Source organism: Lutra lutra, chromosome 12, assembly GCF_902655055.1.
Source record: "Lutra lutra chromosome 12, mLutLut1.2, whole genome shotgun sequence".
NCBI lineage: Eukaryota > Metazoa > Chordata > Mammalia > Carnivora > Mustelidae > Lutra > Lutra lutra.
Window position 1 is genome coordinate 65,249,976 of NC_062289.1, and position 20,319 is coordinate 65,270,294.

The following is a 20,319-nucleotide window of genomic DNA, read 5'->3' on the forward strand; positions in this document are numbered from 1 at the left end:
CATTTGCTGGGTGCCCGGGTGGCTTACTTAGTTGGTTAGGCGTCTGTCTTTCGCTCTTGTGGTCCCAAGGTCCTGGGAGTCTCATGTCTGGCTCCTTGCTCACCCTGGAGTCTGCTGTTCCCTCTGTCCCTTCCCCACTCTCTCTCTCAAAAATAAACAAACAGGGTGCCTGGGTGGCTCAGTGGGTTAAAGCCTCTGCCTTCAGCTTGGGTCATGATCCCAGGGTCCTGGGATAGAGTCCCGCATAGGGCTGTCTGCTCGGCAGGGAGCCTGCTTCCCTCTCTCTCTCTCTGCCTGCCTCTCTGCCTACTTGTGATTTCTGTCAAATAAATAAGTAAAATCTTGAAAAAAAAAATCTTCAGGAAAAAAAAAATACAGGGCATCTGGGCGGCTCAGATGGTTAAGCCTGCCTTTGGCTCAGCTTATGATCCCAGGATCCTGGGATCGGGTCCGGTATTGGGCTCCTTGCTTGGCGGGGAGCCTGCTTCTCCCTCTCCCTCTGCTGCTCCCCCTGCGTGTACTCTCTTTCTATCAAATAAATAAATAAGCAAAATCTTAAAACAACAACAACAAAAAAAACGGGCACCTGGGTGGCTCAGTGGGTTAAAGCCTCTGCCTTCGTCTCAGGTCATGATCCCAGTGTCCTGGGATCGAGCCCCAAATCGGGCTCTCTGCTCTGCAGGGAGCCTGCTTCCTCCTCTCTCTCTCTCTCTCCGCCTGCCTCTCTGCCTACTTGTGATCTCTGTCTGTCAAATAAATAAATTAAAAAAAAATCTTAAAAAAAAAAACACTTTTCAAAAGGATAAGCCTTTTTCAGAACACTTTTTAGGAATTACAAGTTAATAAAACATTAACTACATTTTAATTTGCAAGCAGCAAATTCAGCATTGATGGCAACAATGCGAATGTAACCATTGCTTCTATCAGGAAGGGAAATAGCTACAAAAGTGAAACCTGTAGGTGTGGTTGAGGAAATTGATGCAGTCTGATCATTTCTTTTCAGCCTCTGAATTACACACATCTCCCCTAAGGGCCCTCCAGCTGAGTATCTCCCCACAAGGGCTTTTCCGTGGATTTAAAAAGGGCGGGTTGATATTTTATTAGTTATTATGGTGTAACTGTTGAGATAAGGAATTGAGATTTGTGGCAGCCTTTTAATGCATTTTCAATAATGTTCAATCAGGGGCCTGGGTTGCTCATTTGGAATCTGATTAGTGATTTTGGCTCAGGTCATGATCTCATAGGTCATGGGATCATCCCTCTGTGGTGGCACCATGCTTAGCAGGGAGTTCGCTTGGGGTTCTCTCCCTCTGCCCCTCCCCCCACTCGTTTTCATGTGCATGTGCTTGCTCTCTCTCTCCTTCAAATAAATCTTGAAAAAAAAAAATGTTCAATCAAAACTCTATATTGGTGTACTTTCTCTCAATCCATACTTACACATGAATAAGTAGGAGGAGTCACTAAATAACAGTTCTTTCCTTGGAATTCATAGGCAATAAGCTGGTTTGGTTTTGAATACAAGTTTATGTTCTCTGAAGTTGGGTAATTAACACGACAGAGCAGTGAGCATGTCTGGTAGGTGTGTTGTGTGTGTCAGAAGATGAGAGTTTTCCAGATGATGCTCTGCTAATATAAATGTCCTGAATCCACTGGGTTTTGGGGAATTCAGAAAAGCATTGTTTTTTTTTTTTTTTTGTAAGTGTAAAATCCCAGTAAGTTGGGATGATTTCAGCTTCCCTTAATGACCCTCATTGTACATGTTTCTCCATTAAAAGAAAATTGGGACAGGCCTTGGGAAAGAGAGTTTACTTAGTTGTTGCAACATTTGCGATCTTTTCTCAAGGTCCGCACTGAACAAAAACACTTGTCTCAGGGTACTTGGACCTATTTTGATTTTGTTACAACTCTAACGAGAGTTTGTCAAATTAGCATTGTATTGTACCAAGTCAGCTGGTCATATTCCATTGAAAAGTACCACTAAATGTTCAAGAGATACTTCTATTTTCTTTGCTGTAACACTAAGGGATTAAACTTAGAGAACCCCAAGATGCCTTTCCTGAGCCCATAGTTTGTATCTAACCGCCTTGAGAGTTTTCCCTTTGAATGGCACATAGACCTCTAGTTGTTCAGGCTCATCCCATGCACCATGCTTCTCCTGTCTTGCCTTCCTTAGTTAATGAGCATCTTGTCTCCTCAGTCACCCACGGAAGAACCTGGGGGAGCCCACCTCACCCCCTCTTCCCTCATCTAGCCACTTGCCAGATTCTGCTGAACTAGGCCTTTATCTTTGGTCTCTGTGTGTCTTTTCTCCATACGCACTACTGCTCCCTTAGTTGAGGCCATCCATTGTGGTAGGACACCTGCATCTGATTCCTCTGTGGCTTCCTCTTATTCCTCACCAGTCCATTGTGAGCCCCACATGATTCCTAACCAGCAGTTCATCAAGGAGAAGCGCATGTACTCAGGGCTCAGGCCCTGCTTTCAGGGATTGGAACCAAATTAAGGAGGTCAGGGCTCTGTATATAAAAACCCGCATTTCGGGTTGCCTGGGTGGCTCAGTTGGTTGGGCAACTACCTTCGGCTCAGGTCATGATCCTGGAATCCCAGGATCGAGTCCCGCATTGGGCTCCCTGCTCAGTGGGAGTCTGCTCTCTCTGATTCTACCCCTTCTCATGGTCTTTCTCACTCATTCTCTCTCTCTCAAATAAATAAAATCTTTTTTAAAAATATAAAAAAGGGGGGGCGCCTGGGTGGCTCAGTGGGTTAAGCCGCTGCCTTCGGCTCAGGTCATGATCTCAGGGTCCTGGGATCGAGCCCCGCATCGGGCTCTCTGCTCAGCAGGGAGCCTGCTTCCTCCTCTCTCTCTGCCTGCCTCTCTGCCTGCTTGTGCTCTCTCTCTGTCAAATAAATAAATAAAAAATCTTTAAAAAAAATATAAAAAAGGGGCACCTGGGTGGCTCAGTGGGTTAAAGCCTCTGCCTTCGGCTCAGGTCATGATCCCAGGGTGCTGGGATCGAGCTCTGAATCAGGCTCTCTGCTCAATGGGGAGCCTGCTTCCTCCTCTCTCTCTGCCTGCCTTTCCGCCTACTTGTGATCTGTCTGTCAAATAAATAAATTAAAATCTTTAAAAATAAAAATAAAAAAATTAAACCCCACATTTCTTAGCATGTTCCTTCAAGCTCTGGTCTCGACAGTCTCTTTCCCCCACTTGCCCGTGGGGTCCCCTAAACATGCTTTGCCCCTTTGGGTCTCTTAATGGGCATCCCTGCCTCTTCTCCACATCAGGCAATTTCTTGTCCTTTAAGACTCAGCTCACAGGGCCCCTCCTCTTGGCTCTGCATTCGAGGAGCTCTGTGAGGGAGGAAAAATGGCATGCATTTAGAACAAAGAAATCCTGGTCTGTCCACTGTATGCTGGATGTATGCCAGCCGAATAATGGAGTACAGGGGAGGGAAAGATCCTCTGACATTGAGAAGAAGGTGGAACTTGGTCTGACCTTTCAAGAATAAGTAAAGGTTTGGATTGTTGAGGGGAGGGGCCTGGCAGCCAGTGAGGTTAAGTAGGTTTCATCCCTCAGAGTGGATGCAGGCAATGGCTATGACTCTCATAGGGTCCTGGGAAACCCTGGTGACGGTTCACCTACCTCCCGGTATGGCTGCTTGCTTCTGACCTTGTGCTGTCCCTTTCTTAGGTTTTAGTTAGGCCAGTCCTGAGGAATTTTCCAGAAGCAGTGGGTAAGTGGCCTAGTTTTACCCTAGATTGGTATATCCAGTGCACCTGGCCCTCCAAAACTATGAGCCTTCCCTCTGCCCTGGCAGGACTAAGTTTTCCGCCCAGCCACTGGAAGACTTGTTTCTCCATGAAGGGACGTCATGGAGGATGATGCTGATGGGTTTAGGGACAGGTGGCTAAGAGGTGCCTGGCCTTTCACTTGAGGGAGTCAGATGTATCCTCAGCTTCAGGATCCAGCAGAAGCAGCAGGCTGCTCATGTGTGAGAGCTTTTGCCTCCAGGTTTCCTCTAGCCAGCCTTGTCCTGTTAGATAAACCTAACCCTCACCTCAGTAAAAAATGGGGGAGGAAAGGGTCTTTGATTCAGGGCAAAGCTATCGGAAGGAAGAATACAGTGTACTGGTTAAGAGCTTCTGGAGGGGTGCCTGGGTGGCTAAGTTGATTAGGTGTCTGCCTTTCGCTCAGGTCATGATCCCAGGGTCTTGGAATCGAGACCTGCATTGGGCTCCCAGCTCAGTTGGGAGCCTGCTTCTCTCTCTCCCTCGCTTCCTGTTCCCCCTGATTGTGTTCTCCTGCTCTCTCTGCCAAATAAATAAGTAAAAAAAAATTTTTTTAAAGATTTTTATTTTTTTTTATTTGACAGAGAGAGATCACAAGTAGGCAGAGAGGCAGGCAGAGAGAGAGGAGGAGGCAGGCTCCCCAGCGAGCAGAGAGCCTGATGTGGGGCTTGATCCCAGGACCCTGGGATCATGACCTGAGCCGAAGGCAGAGGCTTTAACCCACTGAGCCACCCAGGCGCCCCAAAATATATATATATATATATATATATATATATATATATATATATATATATATATATTAAAGAGCTTCTGGAGGTTGCATATCCTAGGCCTGCCACATCTTAGTGGAGGAACTTGGGCAAGTTATTTAATCTCTGTGTGTTAGTTTACTTCACCTGTGTGTGACAGTGAAATAAATTAGTATATATCACATGTTTTGGAGCATGCTTAGCATATCCTAAGTGTGAGATACATGTAGATTATTATTATTATTGAGAGTCAGCAAGACACATCCCAGGACAATGAGGAAAGCACCCTGGCAGGAGGAGAGGGCTCAGTGCTGAAAAGGTGGGCTGGGCCAGGTAGGGGTGGCATGCCAGGACACGACCTCACCAGAGGCAGAGCCCATTCTCTTACCCTCCCCTCTCTCCTGCTTCTTGAAGTAACCTGTTCCTTAGGGTTAGCAAGAGGTTTCTTTTCTTTTCTTTTTAAGATTTTATTTATTTATTTGACACAGAGAGAGAGATCACAAGTAGGCAGAGTGACAGGCAGAGAGGGGAGCAAGGTCCTTGCTGAGCAGAGAGCCCGATGTGGGGCTCGATCCCAGGACCCTGAGATCATGACCTGAGCCGAAGGCAGAGGCTTAACCCACTGAGCCACCCAGGCACCCCAGCAAGAGGTTTCTTGAGATGGCTGTGTGAACCTGTGCATCTTTGTTCAAAAATACATACTTTTTCCAGCAAAATTGAAAAGCTCTTGAATTCAAAATTAGTCTTCCCAGTATCTCAGGATCTCACCCTTGTATTATTTCTTTCTGTCCTGCATGTATTATGTTCAGTGCAATGACTGTCACTGTGTCCAAAGAGGAACCGAGGTGCAGTTCAAGGCGCTGAATGGTGCTGAGCTGAGAGTAGGGGGTGGGAATTTGAAGGGAACGCTCTCTCTCTCTCTCTTTTTTAAAGATTTTATTTATTTATTTAACAGAGAGAGACACAGCGAGAGAGGGAACACAAGCAGGGGGAGTGGGAGAGGGAGAAGCAGGCCTCCCACTGAGCAGGGAGCGGACATGGGGCTTGATCCCAGGACCCCGGGGTCAAGCCCCAAGCTGAAGGCAGACTCGTAACGACTGAGCCACCCAGGTGCCCCTCTCTCTCTCTCTCTCTCTCTTTTTTTTTTTTTTTGAAGAGATTTTATTTATTTATTTAAAAGAGTAAGAGACGGCAAACATATGTGCAAGGAGAGGGAGAGAAAGGGAGAGAATCTGACACTGGGCCGATCCCACAAACCTGAGATCATGACCTGAGCTGAAATCAAGAGACGGAAGCTCAACCGACTGAGCTGCCCTGAAGGAAACTCTCAAATAAGTAGTTGCAGTCCCAGGAATAATCCTGTTGCTTTTTGTCTTCTGTTTCAGCCCTGAAGCAGAAAGTTAAGGAAGGTTGCTTCTTTCTGGTGGCTGTTCTGTTTTTCCTCCTGGCCCTTTGTGCAGTCTGTTTAGAATTCCAGAGCTTCAAGAGGTCCCCTTGACAGGAGGCTTGGGGGGCACCACTCATAGGCTCACAGTGGAGCCTGGCACACTCACTGCCCAGGCCTCCCTGCTCTCAGGGTCTTCCTGTAGCAGCTTTTTTTTTTTTTTTTTTAAGATTTTATTTACTGGGGCGCCTGGGTGGCTCAGTGGGTTAAGCCGCTGCCTTCGGCTCGGGTCATGGTCTCAGGGTCCTGGGATCGAGCCCCGCATCGGGCTCTCTGCTCAGCAGGGAGCCTGCTTCCCTCTCTCTCTCTGCCTGCCTCTCCGTCTACTTGTGATCTCTCTCTGTCAAATAAATAAATTAAAAAAAATCTTAAAAAAAAAAAAAGATTTTATTTACTTATTTATTTGACAGAGGAAGAGACAGCAAGAGAGGGGACAACACAAGCAGGGGTGGTGGGAGAGGGAGACAGGCTTCCCGCTGAGCAGGGAGCCCGATGCAGGGCTCAATCCCAGCACCCCAGGATCACGACCCAAGCTGAATACAGATACCCAACAACTGAGCCATCCAGACGCCCCTGCTTTTCTTTTTTTGTTTTTTGTTTTGTTTTTTAAGATTTTATTTATTTATTTGACAGAGAGATCACAAGTAGGCAGAGGAGCAGGCAGAGAGAGAGGAGGGAAGCAGGCTCCCCACTGAGCAGAGAGTCCAATGCAGGGCTCGATCCCAGGACCCTGAGATCATGACCCGAGCCGAAGGCAGAGGCTTAACCCACTGAGCCACCCAGCCACCCCTGCTTTTGGTTTTTAAGGAAGGAGGGACATGGTGGATAGGAGGAGAATTTCAGGTTAGGTGGTGGTTTGGGTTTGTTCAGTTTTTTTTGTTTGTTTGTTTTTAAGGTTTTGTTTATCCACTTGACAGAGAGGTCACAAGCAGGGGGAGCGGCAGGCAGAGGGAGAGGGAGAAGCAGCCTCCCCACTGAGCAGGGAGCCTGAAGTGGGGCTCCATCCCAGGACTCTGGGATCATGACCTGAGCCGAAGACAGATGCTTAACCAACTGAGCCACCCAGGCGTCCCGGTTTTGTTCAGTTTTTAACATTTTTGGGTCAGTGTTGATGATTGTTTTCTGTACTTCACGATCTTGTCAGATTTTGTTTCTACTTCTTTACCAGCACAGTTCAGCAGAGGAGTGAAATACTATTTTGACAGCCCATGGCCCAGCAGGCACATTTGCCAGCAAAGCAGTCGGTAATGTCAAATCCAGTGCTCATGGTGTTGCTCTGTTTTTCTGAGAGGGAATGCTGCCTGACTCTGTCACAGAATTGGAGAGTGGGTACAACTCAGAAGTTGAACAGCCTCTGAGTCCCTTCTGACATGGTTTGTAAAATATCTGCTTCATACCAGTGTACCTCTTGTTAAGAAAACTCAGCACAGGAAAGCTAACCTTACAGAAGGAGACCTGCCATGTATTTTACACACGGGATTCCCATTCCAGTCACTCGTGCTGGGGCTCTGGACTTTGGAGTGTGTGGCGTAGATCAAGAATGCCAGGTACGGGGCGCCTGGGTGGCTCAGTGGGTTGGGCCGCTGCCTTCGGCTCGGGTCATGATCTCAGGGTCCTGGGATCGAGCCCCGCATGGGGCTCTCTGCTCAGCAGGGAGCCTGCTTCCTCCTCTCTCTCTGCCTGCCTCTCTGCCTGCTTGTGATCTCTCTGTCAAATAAATAAATAAAATCTTTAAAAAAAAAAAAAAAAAAAAAGAATGCCAGGTACAACCATGTCCAGATGGGGACAGAAACCTATTCCAGGGGCATGGCCTACATCCAGAAGTGGACTGTGTGTGGAGCTGGCATCAGAGCCCACTCAGCTGGGGCCCCAGCCACGCTCACCTGGAGGTGTGTGGGCAGTGCGTTCCTATAAGCCTGTTCTGAATGTTCTTTTCAGAATGTCCTCTTAGAATGACCTCTTGACAGTGGCCCACCACTCTGGAGCACTGTGCTGTGGTTGAATGACCAGGACGCGAGTTCTGATCTTCACTTCTACCATGGACTCGTTTCTGTCATCACCTTGAGCCTCAGTGTGCTGATTCTGCAACGGGGTAATGAAACTACTTTGTAGTTTCATTTCATGTAGTTTCATGACTACTTTGTAGAGTTATGATAGGAGTTGAGCGCGTTAGTTGTCGTAATAACTAAGTGTAAGATGGTATACTGCTGACCCATGCAAGGGTTGATGTGTTGCCGTGGGTTCCACCTCCTTTGCTGAGTATTTGTTGAAGTAAGAGAATCATATTTGGGGGGTTTTGAAACCTTATGTTTAGATGTAAAGTATTTTGAACTTAGTATTAACGTCATGATTTAGTGTCATTGCCACTGGTTGCTTTGTGCAAGCTTGGAAAGCACATTTCTGTCAAAATTAGTTACTTCGGGACGCCTGGGTGGCTCAGTTGGTTGGACGACTGCCTTCGGCTCAGGTCATGATCCCTGAGTCCCGGGATCGAGTCCCTCATCGGGCTCCCAGCTCCACGGGGAGTCTGCTTCTCTCTCTGACCTTCTCCTCACTCATGCTCTCTCTCATTGTCTCTCTTTCAAATAAATAAATAAAATCTTTAAAAAAAAAATTAGTTACTTGGCTCCCATGACACAAAAAAGCAGGAAGTTTTTTTTTTTTTTTTCCAAATTATTACTGTCCTACCAATTGTGGAGCTGGTACTTGAGAGTGATGCTTTACTTAGATTTAAGGCAGGTTTGTGTAACTTTCCCTTAGACGTCCAGCTCCATCTGCCCGGTTTCATTTTGCCTGGACAAGAGGAGCCTAGAAACATTCCTTGCACAGCATAAACACTTAAGGGCCAGCTGTGAAGGGTTAGGGCAGTATCTGTCTCTAAGCTGTATCTGTACATGCCTTTGTCATTGTAACTCTTGGCGAGTGCTATTCCAGAGCAGGCGAGCCCTCCCAGGATCCTGCTTAGGAAATAGGAGCCCCTGTGCTGCCTGTTTGCAGTGAAGGCTTGGCCACCCTCACCCACTGCTTTGTGTGGCTGAGAGATTCTACTCGGTCTCCAGTCCTGGCCTTACCCTGTAAAAGGCCTGTGACTTGGGCATCTCTGAACATCAGCTTTATGAGCTGTAAGATGAAGCTAATATGCCTGACCTGCCTGCCTCCGAGGGGTGTTGTTAGCTTCTAGTCCCTATTCTATGTGCTGTTCATTGTAAATACTGCTGAGTGTTGTAACCAACTGCCGCTCAGGCATCTCTGTCACGGTCTTCCTCCGGCCTTTCACATGGCTGCTTTGGGTGTGGATCTCCTACTTGGAAGGCACACACCTTCCGGAGCATCTTCGTTTTTGGAGATTACCTCCAGAAACACCTTGCTTTCCTAGAAGACCACCTCTTCCCTAGCATCTCTCCCTTTCTCTATGGTATTTTATCATTCTGTTTTTCACATTTTTTAAAAAGATTTTATTTATTGACAGACAGAGATCACAAGTAGGCAGAGAGGCAGGCAGAGAGAGAGAGAGGAGAAAGCAGGTTCCCCGCTGAGCAGAGATCCTGATGTGGGGCTCGATCCCAGGACCCTGGGATCATGACCTGAGCCCGAAGGCAGAGACTTTAACCCACTGAGCCACCCAGGCGCCCTAACACATTTTTTTTTTGTTGTTGTTGTTGTTTTTTAAAGATTTTATTTATTTATTTGACAGAGATCACAAGTAGGCAGAGCAGAGCAGCAGGCAGAGAGAGGGGGAAGCCCGCTCCCTGCTGAGCAGAGAGCCCGATGTGGGGCTCGATCCCAGGACCCTGGGATCATGACTCGAGCCGAAGGCAGAGGCTTAACCCACTGAGCCACCCAGACGCCCCCACATTTCTGTTTTTTGTTGGGATTTTGAAGGGGATGGCGACACTAAGCTGTCGGCCTACAAAGGGGAGTGCGGTGGTGATGTATTCTTAGCAACTCCTCTGCCTTATGCTTCTTTTTCCTTTTCTTTTCCCTTTCATTTTCTTTCTTTCTTTTTTTTTTTTTTTTTAAAGATTTTATTTATTTGACAGAGAGATCACAAGCAGGCAGAGAGGCAGGCAGAGAGAGAGGAGGAAGCAGGCTCCCTGCCGAGCAGAGAGCCCAACGCGGGGCTCGATCCCAGGACTCCGGGATCTTGACCTGAGCCGAAGGTAGCGGCTCAACCCACTGAGCCACCCAGGCGCCCCCATTTTCTTTCTTTTATTGAGATAAGTTGATCAGTTCATTTCTGGAAAAGCTTTGTGCCAACAACTATAAATATATTCCTTCCTTCTTTCTTTTCCTTTCTTTCTTTTCTTTTCCTTTCTTTCTTTCACATGACAAACTTATTTTTTAAGATTATTTATTTGGGCACCTGGGTGGCTCAGTCAGTTAAGCATCTGTGTTTGGCTCAGGTCATGCCTGGGATCGAGCGCTGCATTGGACTTCCTGCTTGGTGGAGAGCCTGCTTCTCCCTCTGTCGCTCCTGTTTGTGTCCTGCACATGCTTGCTGTGTTGCATGCGCACGCGCGCTGTCAAATAAATAAATAAATATTTTAAAAAACTTATTTATTTGAGAGAGATGCATGCACGCACACAAGCAGGGTAGAGGGACAGAAAGCTGAGGGGAGAGCTGAAGGCAGATGCTTAACCGATTGAGCCACCCAGGCGCCTCCACAGTCATTTCTAATTTAAGACCCTATGAGTTCTGGTCATAGGCTGTTAACGCCATATCGTGTCTATTCCCTGTTAATGTAGAGGAGGGAATATATGTTGGTGCCTCAACACTGTCTTGGATTTTAAGAACTACTGTGATATAATTATGAAAGGGAATGAAACTAACATTAATTGAATATCTACCAGGGGTGCTAATTACAGTGTTTTTTGTAATTCTCAGTAGAGCCCTGTGAATTTGGTTTCCTATTTTTCAGGTGAGACTACTGGAGGGCTGGGAGCTTCAGGGGGTATGAAGGGTGAGGCAGGGGCTTAAGCTCAGGCCTGTCCAGCTCCAGGGGCCTCTGCTCTTTCTAGTCCAATGATAGTTTGACAGCTGTTGAAGCAACTGCTTGTCAAATAAAAACATTGTTTCTCTGTATAATATATAAAAGTAGTGCTGAAGAGAATGGTTGGGGATTGCAATATACTGAATTTTTTGTCTATAGGAAGCTTCAGAACAGAGAACAGTAAAATAACCAATGTAAGTCATAGTAAGCGTTCATTTTTTTAAAAAATAGTTCGAAAGATTTCCAGGTTTCTGTTACCACAGACTTGTTGCAGTAAAAAGGATTCCTTACATTGCTTCTGTGTGCTTGGCTCAGTGGGAGGTGTTAGCTCTTTTAGGAGCTTATTTCTAGTCATGGAAATGACACTGAATTAATCAGAGCCTCAGTTATCTTCCTTTGTAAAAGATGGGATTGGATAAGCTTGGTGGTTTTTTTTGGGGGGGGGGGTTTAAGATTTTATTTATTTATTTGGGGGAGAGAGAAAGAGAGAGATCATGAGCAGGAGAAGGGTAGAGGGAGAAGCTGACTCCCCAGTGATCAGGGAGCCTGATGTGGGGACTCTGTGGGACTCAATCCCAGCACCCTGGAATTATGACCTGAGCCGAAGGCAGATGCTTAACCAACAGAGCCCAGACGCACCGGGCATGGTGGTTCTTAAACGGGGGTGCACCTCAGTGTCACTGGGGGACCTCTTGGCACAAGTGCCCAGCCTTGTTCTGGAGATTCTGATCCTGCAGTTCTAGAATGAGGCCTAGGCACGATTCAGGCTTTCTCCCTCCACCCTCCCTCTCTGCCCCACCTCTCTGCATATGAGTATTAAATAACTCTCCTGGGGCCTTTGGGTGCCGTCTGATTGAGAGTCCCCCAACATTAGTTAACACTCGAGCCAGATTTGGCTCCCAGCTGCTTCCCAGACATACCCGGTGATTTCTTCCTTCTGGGGCTTTGCATCCATTTCTAACACATGGACACACCTGTTCCCTTCTCTGCAGTGGTTTGGTTTTTCCCCCATCCTCCAGGGCCTGACAGCCTCCCTTCCACGAACTGATTACCCTCTGCTGTTGCCTGCTGGGCCTCCCTTGCTCTGACCTCCAGGTTACTAGAGTAGTACTTCTCTGCCCTTCTAACCTCATCTCAACAGCCAAGATGGCGCTCAGCTTTACTTTTTGTGGTTCCTTTAGGGGTGTAGTGTGCTCTTTTCCAGTCAACAGATAAGAAATTACAGGATGCTATCGAGTATGCTTTTTTAAACTATATAAGCACCCCCTACCTTGTGACTTGCTGTCCATAGCACTGATTTGACATCTGAAGCAGCCCTGGCTTTCACAGCTGATTTTTCCTCTGTACTTCTGTCTGGATTTCTTTCTTTCTTTCTTTCTTTCTTTCTTTCTTTTTTTAAAGATTTTATTTATTTGACAGACAGAGATCACAAGTAGGCAGAGAAGCAGTCAGAGAGAGAGAGGGGGAAGCAGGTCCCTGCTGAGCAGAGAGCCCGATGTGGGGCTCGATCCCCGGTCCTTGAGATCATGACCTGAGCCGAAGGCAGAGGCTTTAACCAACTGAGCCACCCAGGTGCCCCCTGTCTAGATTTCTTAAAGAGGATCATGGTCACAAGCTAGTTTCGAATCACTGGCTCGTGAAGGGTTCTCAGGTCCTGTGTGAGGGTTGTTTGGGAAGATTTTGAATGGTTGCCTTTCCAGGGCCCATCGTAGATCTCCAAAGAAGAAGAAAAGACTTCGTTAAATACTTTGCCCAAACTCGGATGCATGCACTGTAGTTTTTTGACAGCCCACCGTGTATAGCTGTCTCCTTCTGTCCTTTCCAGGATGAGCTGAAGGTTCTGTGGGACGTGGAGTAGCCTGCTCCTGCTGGGGTCAGAGTTGTCTCCTGTTAGTTTCTCAGAGCTATTAGGCAGTGGTCTGTTTCTGGAGCTTGCCGCACCCTGGCCTGGGATGGGCATCAAGCTCTCTGGGCTAGAGTCTAGGCAGTGGGCTTTTCCCCTTTTGAAGAGCTGGGCAGCATGCCCATGCTCTTTTGGTGTCCCTCAGTACATTGAGATCTACCTCTAGGTTCAGAAATTGACCTCATTTGAAGAAGCACTGCTCTCTTTCTCCTTAACCACTTGCCATGGCTGGGAATCCTGCTCTTCCCTACCAGGAGAAGGAGTGAGCTAGTTGGCTTGTTCTGCTTTCCCTTGTGCTCTTCTTTTGGGTTGTATTTGGGTTGTCCTGGCTGATCCAGGACAGCTTCTTGCAGAACTGAAACAAACTTTTGTGGGCATATTTTGTAAGCTCCTGTCGTTCTTGGCTTTGGTCTTCCTGACTCTGTTCTAGAGCTGGGTCCCTCTGTTTTCCTTTTGTCAGGTCCCTTTTTTCCCATCATTTATAATAGTACCCTTTTGAATTTGAACTCTGAATTTACATTGGTCTCTTTAAATTCCTTCTCCAGGGGCGTCTGGGTGGCTCAGTGGGTCATGACCTCTGCCTTCGGCTCAGGTCATGATCTCAGGGTCCTGGGATCGAGCCCTGCATTGGGCTCTGTGCTCAGCAGGGAGCCTGCTTCCCTTCCTCTCTCTCTGCCTGCCTCTCTGCCTTCTTGTGATCTCTGTCTGTCTAATGAATAAATAAAATCTTAAAAAAAAAATAAATTCCTTCTCCAGTTCTTCCTTCTCAGGCTCATGCTCAGTTATAGGAGTGCATTTTGCTTGAGGATTTGTCAAGCATCTTGAGTCATCTTGCCTTTTCGAGTCTCAGACCTTTGTATGAATCTCTCTTTTCTCTGAATGACTTGAATCCATTCTTCAAGTTGTTCTCCTTGGTGGAGGTGTGGTTGGCATTGTGGGCCGAATAGTTCTTGACTGGAGGGCCTGCTTGTGCAATGCAAGACTTTTAGCGTCCTGGCCTCTGACAGTGCCAGGGGTTCTCAGCAGCTGGGCCTCTAGAGGATGTTGGGAAATTGGGGTGGGGTGTGGTGTCACAATGCTTGGCATGTAATGGGCAGGGCTCGGGATGCTCAAGTGCAAAGTCCTGCCTAGATGGTGGCACCACCCTGTTGAGAAAGGCTCTCCTAGGGCTGCCCAACATTCCCTGGAGATTATAGGGCTTGCTAGCTTGTTTGTTTGTCTTGGTTTCTCTCACTTCTGCCTTGTTGTAATCACTTCTTCCTTGTTGGTTAGAATTATGCAAAGGAGGTTGCCTCTTCCGCTCTTTGGTGAACTTAACTTGACAGCAAGGTAAATTGAGAGTTTATCTGATGACCAGCAATTGATAACCGAGCATTGGAGTCCTTGAGCCTCCCAGTTCTGCCAGCAGTAGTGTCACCCTTCCTCTCTGGCAGAGGGTAGGAGGAATGGCATCCTCTCCCTCAGTATGGCTTTTATCTTTGTGCATGTATCTCTCTCTCTTTTTAAGTAGGCTCCATGGCCAATGTGGGGCTTGAATTCATGACTCTGAGATTGAATCGTGTACCGACGGAGCCAGCTGGAGACCCCAATGTTCATGTGTCTCTTGGTTTCAGAGCACCAATAGGTGCCCTCTCTGTACCCCTGCCCACAGTGCCCACTTCTTCCTCCCTTTTTCTTGAGCAAGGTGCAGGTTTTCACTCGCAGCTTATAGTGGAGTCTCATCTTGCCATATTTTTAAAATTCTTTTGAAATTTACCTTCTTGGGTTTATTACTGATACATCCTGTTGTTAGTATGTGGATTTCTGAAGCCATAGATTATATGTACAGATTATTTTAAAACTAATTTTCTCCTATGAAAAGTGAATATGATCTCATTGGTTGTCCAGTTTCAGAGCTCTATCTGGAATTGTTTTCCTGACTACTTTTGGTTTAAAACATTTCTGATAGCTTGGTTGGATTTGTGTCTAGCTGGGAATCTTTCTCTAGTATCTTGCATCAGGGACCAGAAAATCAAATACATGGAGAGCCTTTTCTATCCCAGAGTCTTTTTTTCCTCCCCAATACCCAGCTTCCTGTCCCTTCACTATCCTGATAATTAAGCAAGTGTTTGAGCATGACCGTGAGCTCCTGGGGCTTTTAGATCCCTGCCTTCAAGCTTGCCCTCATGGAACTTGTATGCTGTTTGGGGAGTGGGACAGAGTGGTCGTAGAGTGAGATTTATTTATTCCCCATCCTGAAGGCTTCATTATCCCCGGGGAGCGTTTCTGATGAGTCCTGGGCACTAGCAGGAGGACCAGATGGCAGTTGGCAGGTTGAGTGGTCTCTCAGGTTCCATGCTCTTCTTCCTCCAGGCTCAGGAAGAGGGGCGGGACCACGCCTTCTCCACTGCAGGGGCCACAGCCACTGCAACTAGCTTCCTTACGGAAGCTGAGTGTTGCTTAGAAATGGAGCTTCTCTCCCAGTGGCAGTGGCTTTCTCCTCTCACTGTGGAGCTTGTTAAAAATCCCCATTTCAGACTCTACCCCACAGTTGCTGGACCAGAATTTCCAGGGCTGGGGCCTGAGCCCAGATGGTTGTGGTGGGCAGCTAGGGTTGACAAGCAGTAGCACCCTGTGGGAAGAAACTTGGTCGGGCGTGTCGCCTGCCGTGAAGCACCAGCATGTCCCAGCTGTCTGTTCTGTGTGTTCATTTGATACACTGTCCTCAGCCCACTCCATGCCGGGCACACATCCTCCAACTTAGAACCTGTGACAGTGGCTCAGTTCCCACTTCGTCTGGAATTGTTTCCCCACGGGGCTTTGTAAACTGTTGCTGGTGTGGTGGGAATGTGGAGAGCAGAGGATCTTTTGGGCTTGAAGTAGAGGCTGGTTCAGAGCCTCTGTGCCATTGTGAGCCATGGCACCACACAAGGAAGGGCTTCCCAGTTGCAAAAGGGTGCATGGGCTGGACCAACAAGGAGGAAGCCAGGGCCATTGAGGAAGCTGTCCTGCCTGCTCAGCTGGGTGGTGGTGTTCTAGGGATGCAGAAGAAGGTACCCAGGAGACGTGGAGGAGGCTTTTGTACCAGGAACATGAGGCCAGGTTGGGATATTGGAGGGATTGTGTCACTGTAGGTGTCTGAGAATGGAGGAATATTGGGAAGGTGAGCAGGCGGGCGCACCTTGGGTCTTGGGTCATGATGCCTGCTGGAGGTTGACTGGAGTTGTTGGAGAAGTGGTGGTGCACAGTTGAAAAACAAGCAACACACTGTAGCCTAAAGATCTCTCAGGCAGGGCCCTGAAGTAGTTAGTCCCCGTGGTCATGCTTTCTGGATGAAAGGCATTTGCTGTCTGGACTATTTGTATAATAATCCCTCATTTGCAAAGGGTTCTGTTATGTACAACAGGGTTTCCCCTTCGCTGTGTTCAGCTCTGGGTCTTACTACCCCTCTTGAAGCTGAGGAAACAGAGGGTCAGTGAAAGGCTCCTGTCCCCCTCCCATCCCAGACTAGATGTTCTCTTCGCCAAGTGTCCATGCCGACACAGAGTTCTGAAATCACACTTACGCACTGGGTAGAAAACCTGGTGGGTATGCGTTTGCTCCTAGTCTTTGACATCTGACTCATAGCTTAATAAATCTTGGTCGGAAGAAATCAGGTCTGTAGCACCTTTCTTGCACCCCTGCTGCGTGACTGCCCTGTGCAGGGGTCTGAGGGTGTTCAAACAGAGGTCTGGTGACCAGCCCAAAGAGGATGCAATGTGTCTGCAGAAGACAGTTACTTATCCCCCTGAGTTCTGTGGGGTCACTGAAGTGGGGCCTATCTTGGTCTGGGGCATGGGTTTGAGGGGACCACTGTGGCTCCAGGCCTCTTAACCAGACTGGGCACAGTCTAGTCTACACTCTGCAATTTGGTCATCAGTGGTGTTGGCACTTGGTTTAATTTGAGGGAGTCAAGAGGGATCTTAATGTGTGGTGCTTTCCCCTATTTGACACCCCTTTATGCTTTGTTAATCAACAGGAGCTTGAAGAAATCCGCAAATGTGGAATGAAAAACTTCCGTAACATCCAGGTTGATGAAGCTAATTTATTGACTTGGCAAGGGCTTATTGTTCCTGTGAGTATTGAACACTTCCACTTCTTACCAGATTATTCTTCAAGGTGATGTGTGTGCTGGGCTGACCTCTCTGCTCCCAAGTAGGCTCTTAGGTGAGGCAGCCAAGAGATGTGCAGAAGTGGGCTGTCACTCTAGGATATAATAAGGCAGGGACTTTAGCCTCGGGTGCCTGAGTAGAATCCTGTCTTTGCACTGGTTTTGTAAGATTCTGGGGGGGGCCCCAAGCATTCTATGTCTGTGGTTATTGCCCAGGGAAAGGAGTGTGTTTTTGTGCTCCTCTCTTCCCTGGCTTCTCCATGCCTGGCCCCGTTTGTCCAGATAGGGCTGCCTTCTCTGACCTCTCTTGGGAGGTAGTGGCCTTTCCCATCTAGATCTTTTCTTTGCTTCCCCGCCCGGTTTTGCATCTGTGTGTCTAAGCCTCTGGACATTTGCGTTCCAGGCTTTAGTCCTAGTACCCTCCAATATGTGCCTTCTGTTGGTTTCAAATCCCTTTGTCTAATGGCCTGCCTGGTCCCCTCACCCAGTGTCTTGTCTGGGGCTTCTGCCTCTACTTTCTGACCCCCACAGCTCCTGTTCCCTCTGCCTCACAGATTTCTGCCATCAGATCGGCTCAGGCTTGCTCCTAACAATGGCCTTCCTATGGCCTTACTGTCCTCTTGATTTAGTGTCTGCTCTTTCTCCATCCTTTCATCTCCTCACCCCTTGAGAGCCTCATCCTGTACTAACTCCAGTTTGCAATCCCAGTTTCTCCCACCCTCCTAGAACCATCTCACAGTGAGCACATGGGTTCCCCTCTGTCCTCAGCACCTCAGCCTCAGCAGCCCTAGAGCCTGCTTGCCTCTCCAGCCTTTGGAGCCCGAGCTGCCCCCAGTTCTGTGACCTTGTACCACTCATTCCTGTCTTGCTGCTGCTTCCTGTGAGCTCTCAGACATGGACCTTGTTTAGTCTCCTGCCTTTCTTTCGTGCTGTTTCTTGGACCCTTGCTTCATCTAGCATCATAGATGACTAGATTATTGCTGTACGTGAAGGAGTCCTGTCCTTGCCTCTGTTCCTGCCCTCTCCCCAGAGCCACACCATCTGTCCATGAGGTGGCCTCACTTGGACGCCATGTGCCTTCCAGTTTCCCCAGCTCACAACTGGGACTTCATTGCGAGTGCTCCCTTCCTTCCTGTTCTTCAGTCTCCACTGCCTCCTCTTTTCATCCCCACTTTCCCCATGAGCCTCAGGCCCTTTTCCTGTGCCTGTCCCTGCACTATATTGTTGTGCAGAATCTTTCCGTATGGGCAGATTGGCTACTTTGCCGAAGCAGAACACAGAACATGCTGACTCTAGAGGCTTTCTTCTTCTTCTTCTTCTTTTTTTTTTTTTTTTAAGATTTTATTTATTTATTTGACAGACAGAGATCACAAGTAGGCAGAGAGGCAGGCAGAGGAGGGAAAGCAGGCTCCCTGCTGAGCGGAGAGCCTGATGCGGGGCTTGATCCCAGGACCCTGGGATCATGACCTGAGCCGAAAGCAGGGCTTAACCCACTGAGCCACCCAGGCGCCCCTAGAGGCTTGCTTCTTCTTTTTTTTTTTTAATATTTTATTTATTTATTTGTCAGAGAGAGAGAGAGGGAGAGAGAGAGCGAGCACAGGCAGACAGAATGGCAGGCAGAGGCAGAGGGAGAAGCAGGCTCCCTGCCGAGCAAGGAGCCCGATGCGGGACTCGATCCCAGGACGCCGGGATCATGACCTGAGCCGAAGGCAGCCGCCCAACCGAGCCACCCAGGCGTCCCTAGAGGCTTGCTTCTTAATGCTGATTATAGGTCATGCCTTTTTAAAAAGTCCTTGCAACTTGAACAGCAGATACTGGATTCATGCTTTATTTTCATGCTTATTTGAATAATGAAGGAAAGATAAGCTTTTGTAGTGTTTTCAGTACACACTCACAAATTTTAAATGTGGGAGCATCCAATCTGGTTTTGAGGATGAGTGTTTAAGATTTCTCTAGGCTTGCAGGTGGTGGGACTCAGGGCACAGTGTGTAGGTGGTAGAGGAGCCCCTGGGTGGGAAGGTTCAGCCAGTAACCCCAGGGCTTACCCGCTGTAGAGAATCGTTAGGTGCTAAGTGGAAGGGTGGCCAGGACCATCTGACCTGTCCCTTTTCTAATTTGCGGTTTTGTATCCTACTGACATAAGAAGAGTTAATCCATGGATCTATTGAAAAATGACAAGAATGAATGGGATGGTTTTGAGTAGTCAGACCTGGGGCAGTCTCCCCCATGATTTCAGTGGCCTGAGAGTGCAGGTCAGCTCCAAGGGTAGGTGGCTGTCAGCAGGCTCAGCCCAGAGCATTTCCCAAGGCCTCCTTCTGTTGTCATGTTGGCAGAGCCTATGGAATAGGCTGCGGTTTCATAAGTCCAAGGTGGAGACTGTCGTAGAATGCAGCATGCTTGGGTTGAGTCTCTAGGGACTGGCCAGGCCAATTTCCATTTAGTGGAAGCTGAGTGCAGAGACAGTAGGCCATAGCTACTGTCTCCCCATTCCACTGCCTCTTCCCATTTCTCTCTTGTGTCCTTACTATGGTCACTGCCCAGGGACCCCGGCTTGGTATAAGGAGTGTTTCAAGGAGGCAGTTACAGCGCTCTTGGCAACCGACCCCTCAATGGTCTTCACTAGTACCCCACACCTGGGCCTCCGGTCTTGCTGTACCATAGGGCCCAAGTCAGTAGGGGGAATCTTCTCCCCAGACTCACCTGGGGTACACCCAGCTGGGGTGAAGGCAGGGCCAGGCTGGTAAAGGCGTATTAGTCCAGACGCATGCCTTGACCACCTGGTCCTGGTCCTCTAGGAGCGGCTTAGTAAATACTGTAGCTCAGAGAAGGGGCAGACCCAGACTCACCTGAGAGGAAAGATGGGAGTGAACCAGATGTGGTGCTTCCTTGAGACATTTCACTGTTACTAAGGCAGTTCAGGCTTGTTCCCTTTAAACTCTTGTTTTTATATAAATTTTTTTCATTTGAAATTGAGAGGTGATAGCTAAGGAAGAAAATGATTTTGTAGTCCTATCGTGAAGAAATGCAGTAAGTTTTTCGGCACCTGCCCTTCAGGAGCTAGAGGCATGGTGGTGAGCCTTGAATTTCTCACCCAATGAGCACGCTCACTCTTCATCATTAACATTATTCCTCCTAGCCTTTTTAATGGACCATTTGATAGTTTCATAATTATCGCGTATTTCCATCATTTAGTCATTGCCTCGAAACTCTTTGTGAATGTAACTTTTGATACTGTACAATATCGCATAGTACTTGTGTTATCATTTATTCAATCATTCTTTAATTTTGAAATTTTTTTCCATTTTTAGGATAAT

At 47.8% G+C, this 20,319-nt stretch overlaps 1 protein-coding gene across 1 annotated transcript in view; it reads left to right on the forward strand.

Annotated features, from left to right (window-relative positions):
- Window positions 1-20,319, forward strand: part of UBE2L3 (ubiquitin conjugating enzyme E2 L3) — a 60,289-nt gene that overhangs the window by 3,277 nt on the left and 36,693 nt on the right. Inside the window, exon 2 of the mRNA XM_047697265.1 lies at window positions 16,874-16,969. Within this exon, the coding sequence (XP_047553221.1) occupies window positions 16,874-16,969 (96 nt within the window). The remainder of the gene's footprint in view (window positions 1-16,873; window positions 16,970-20,319) is intronic.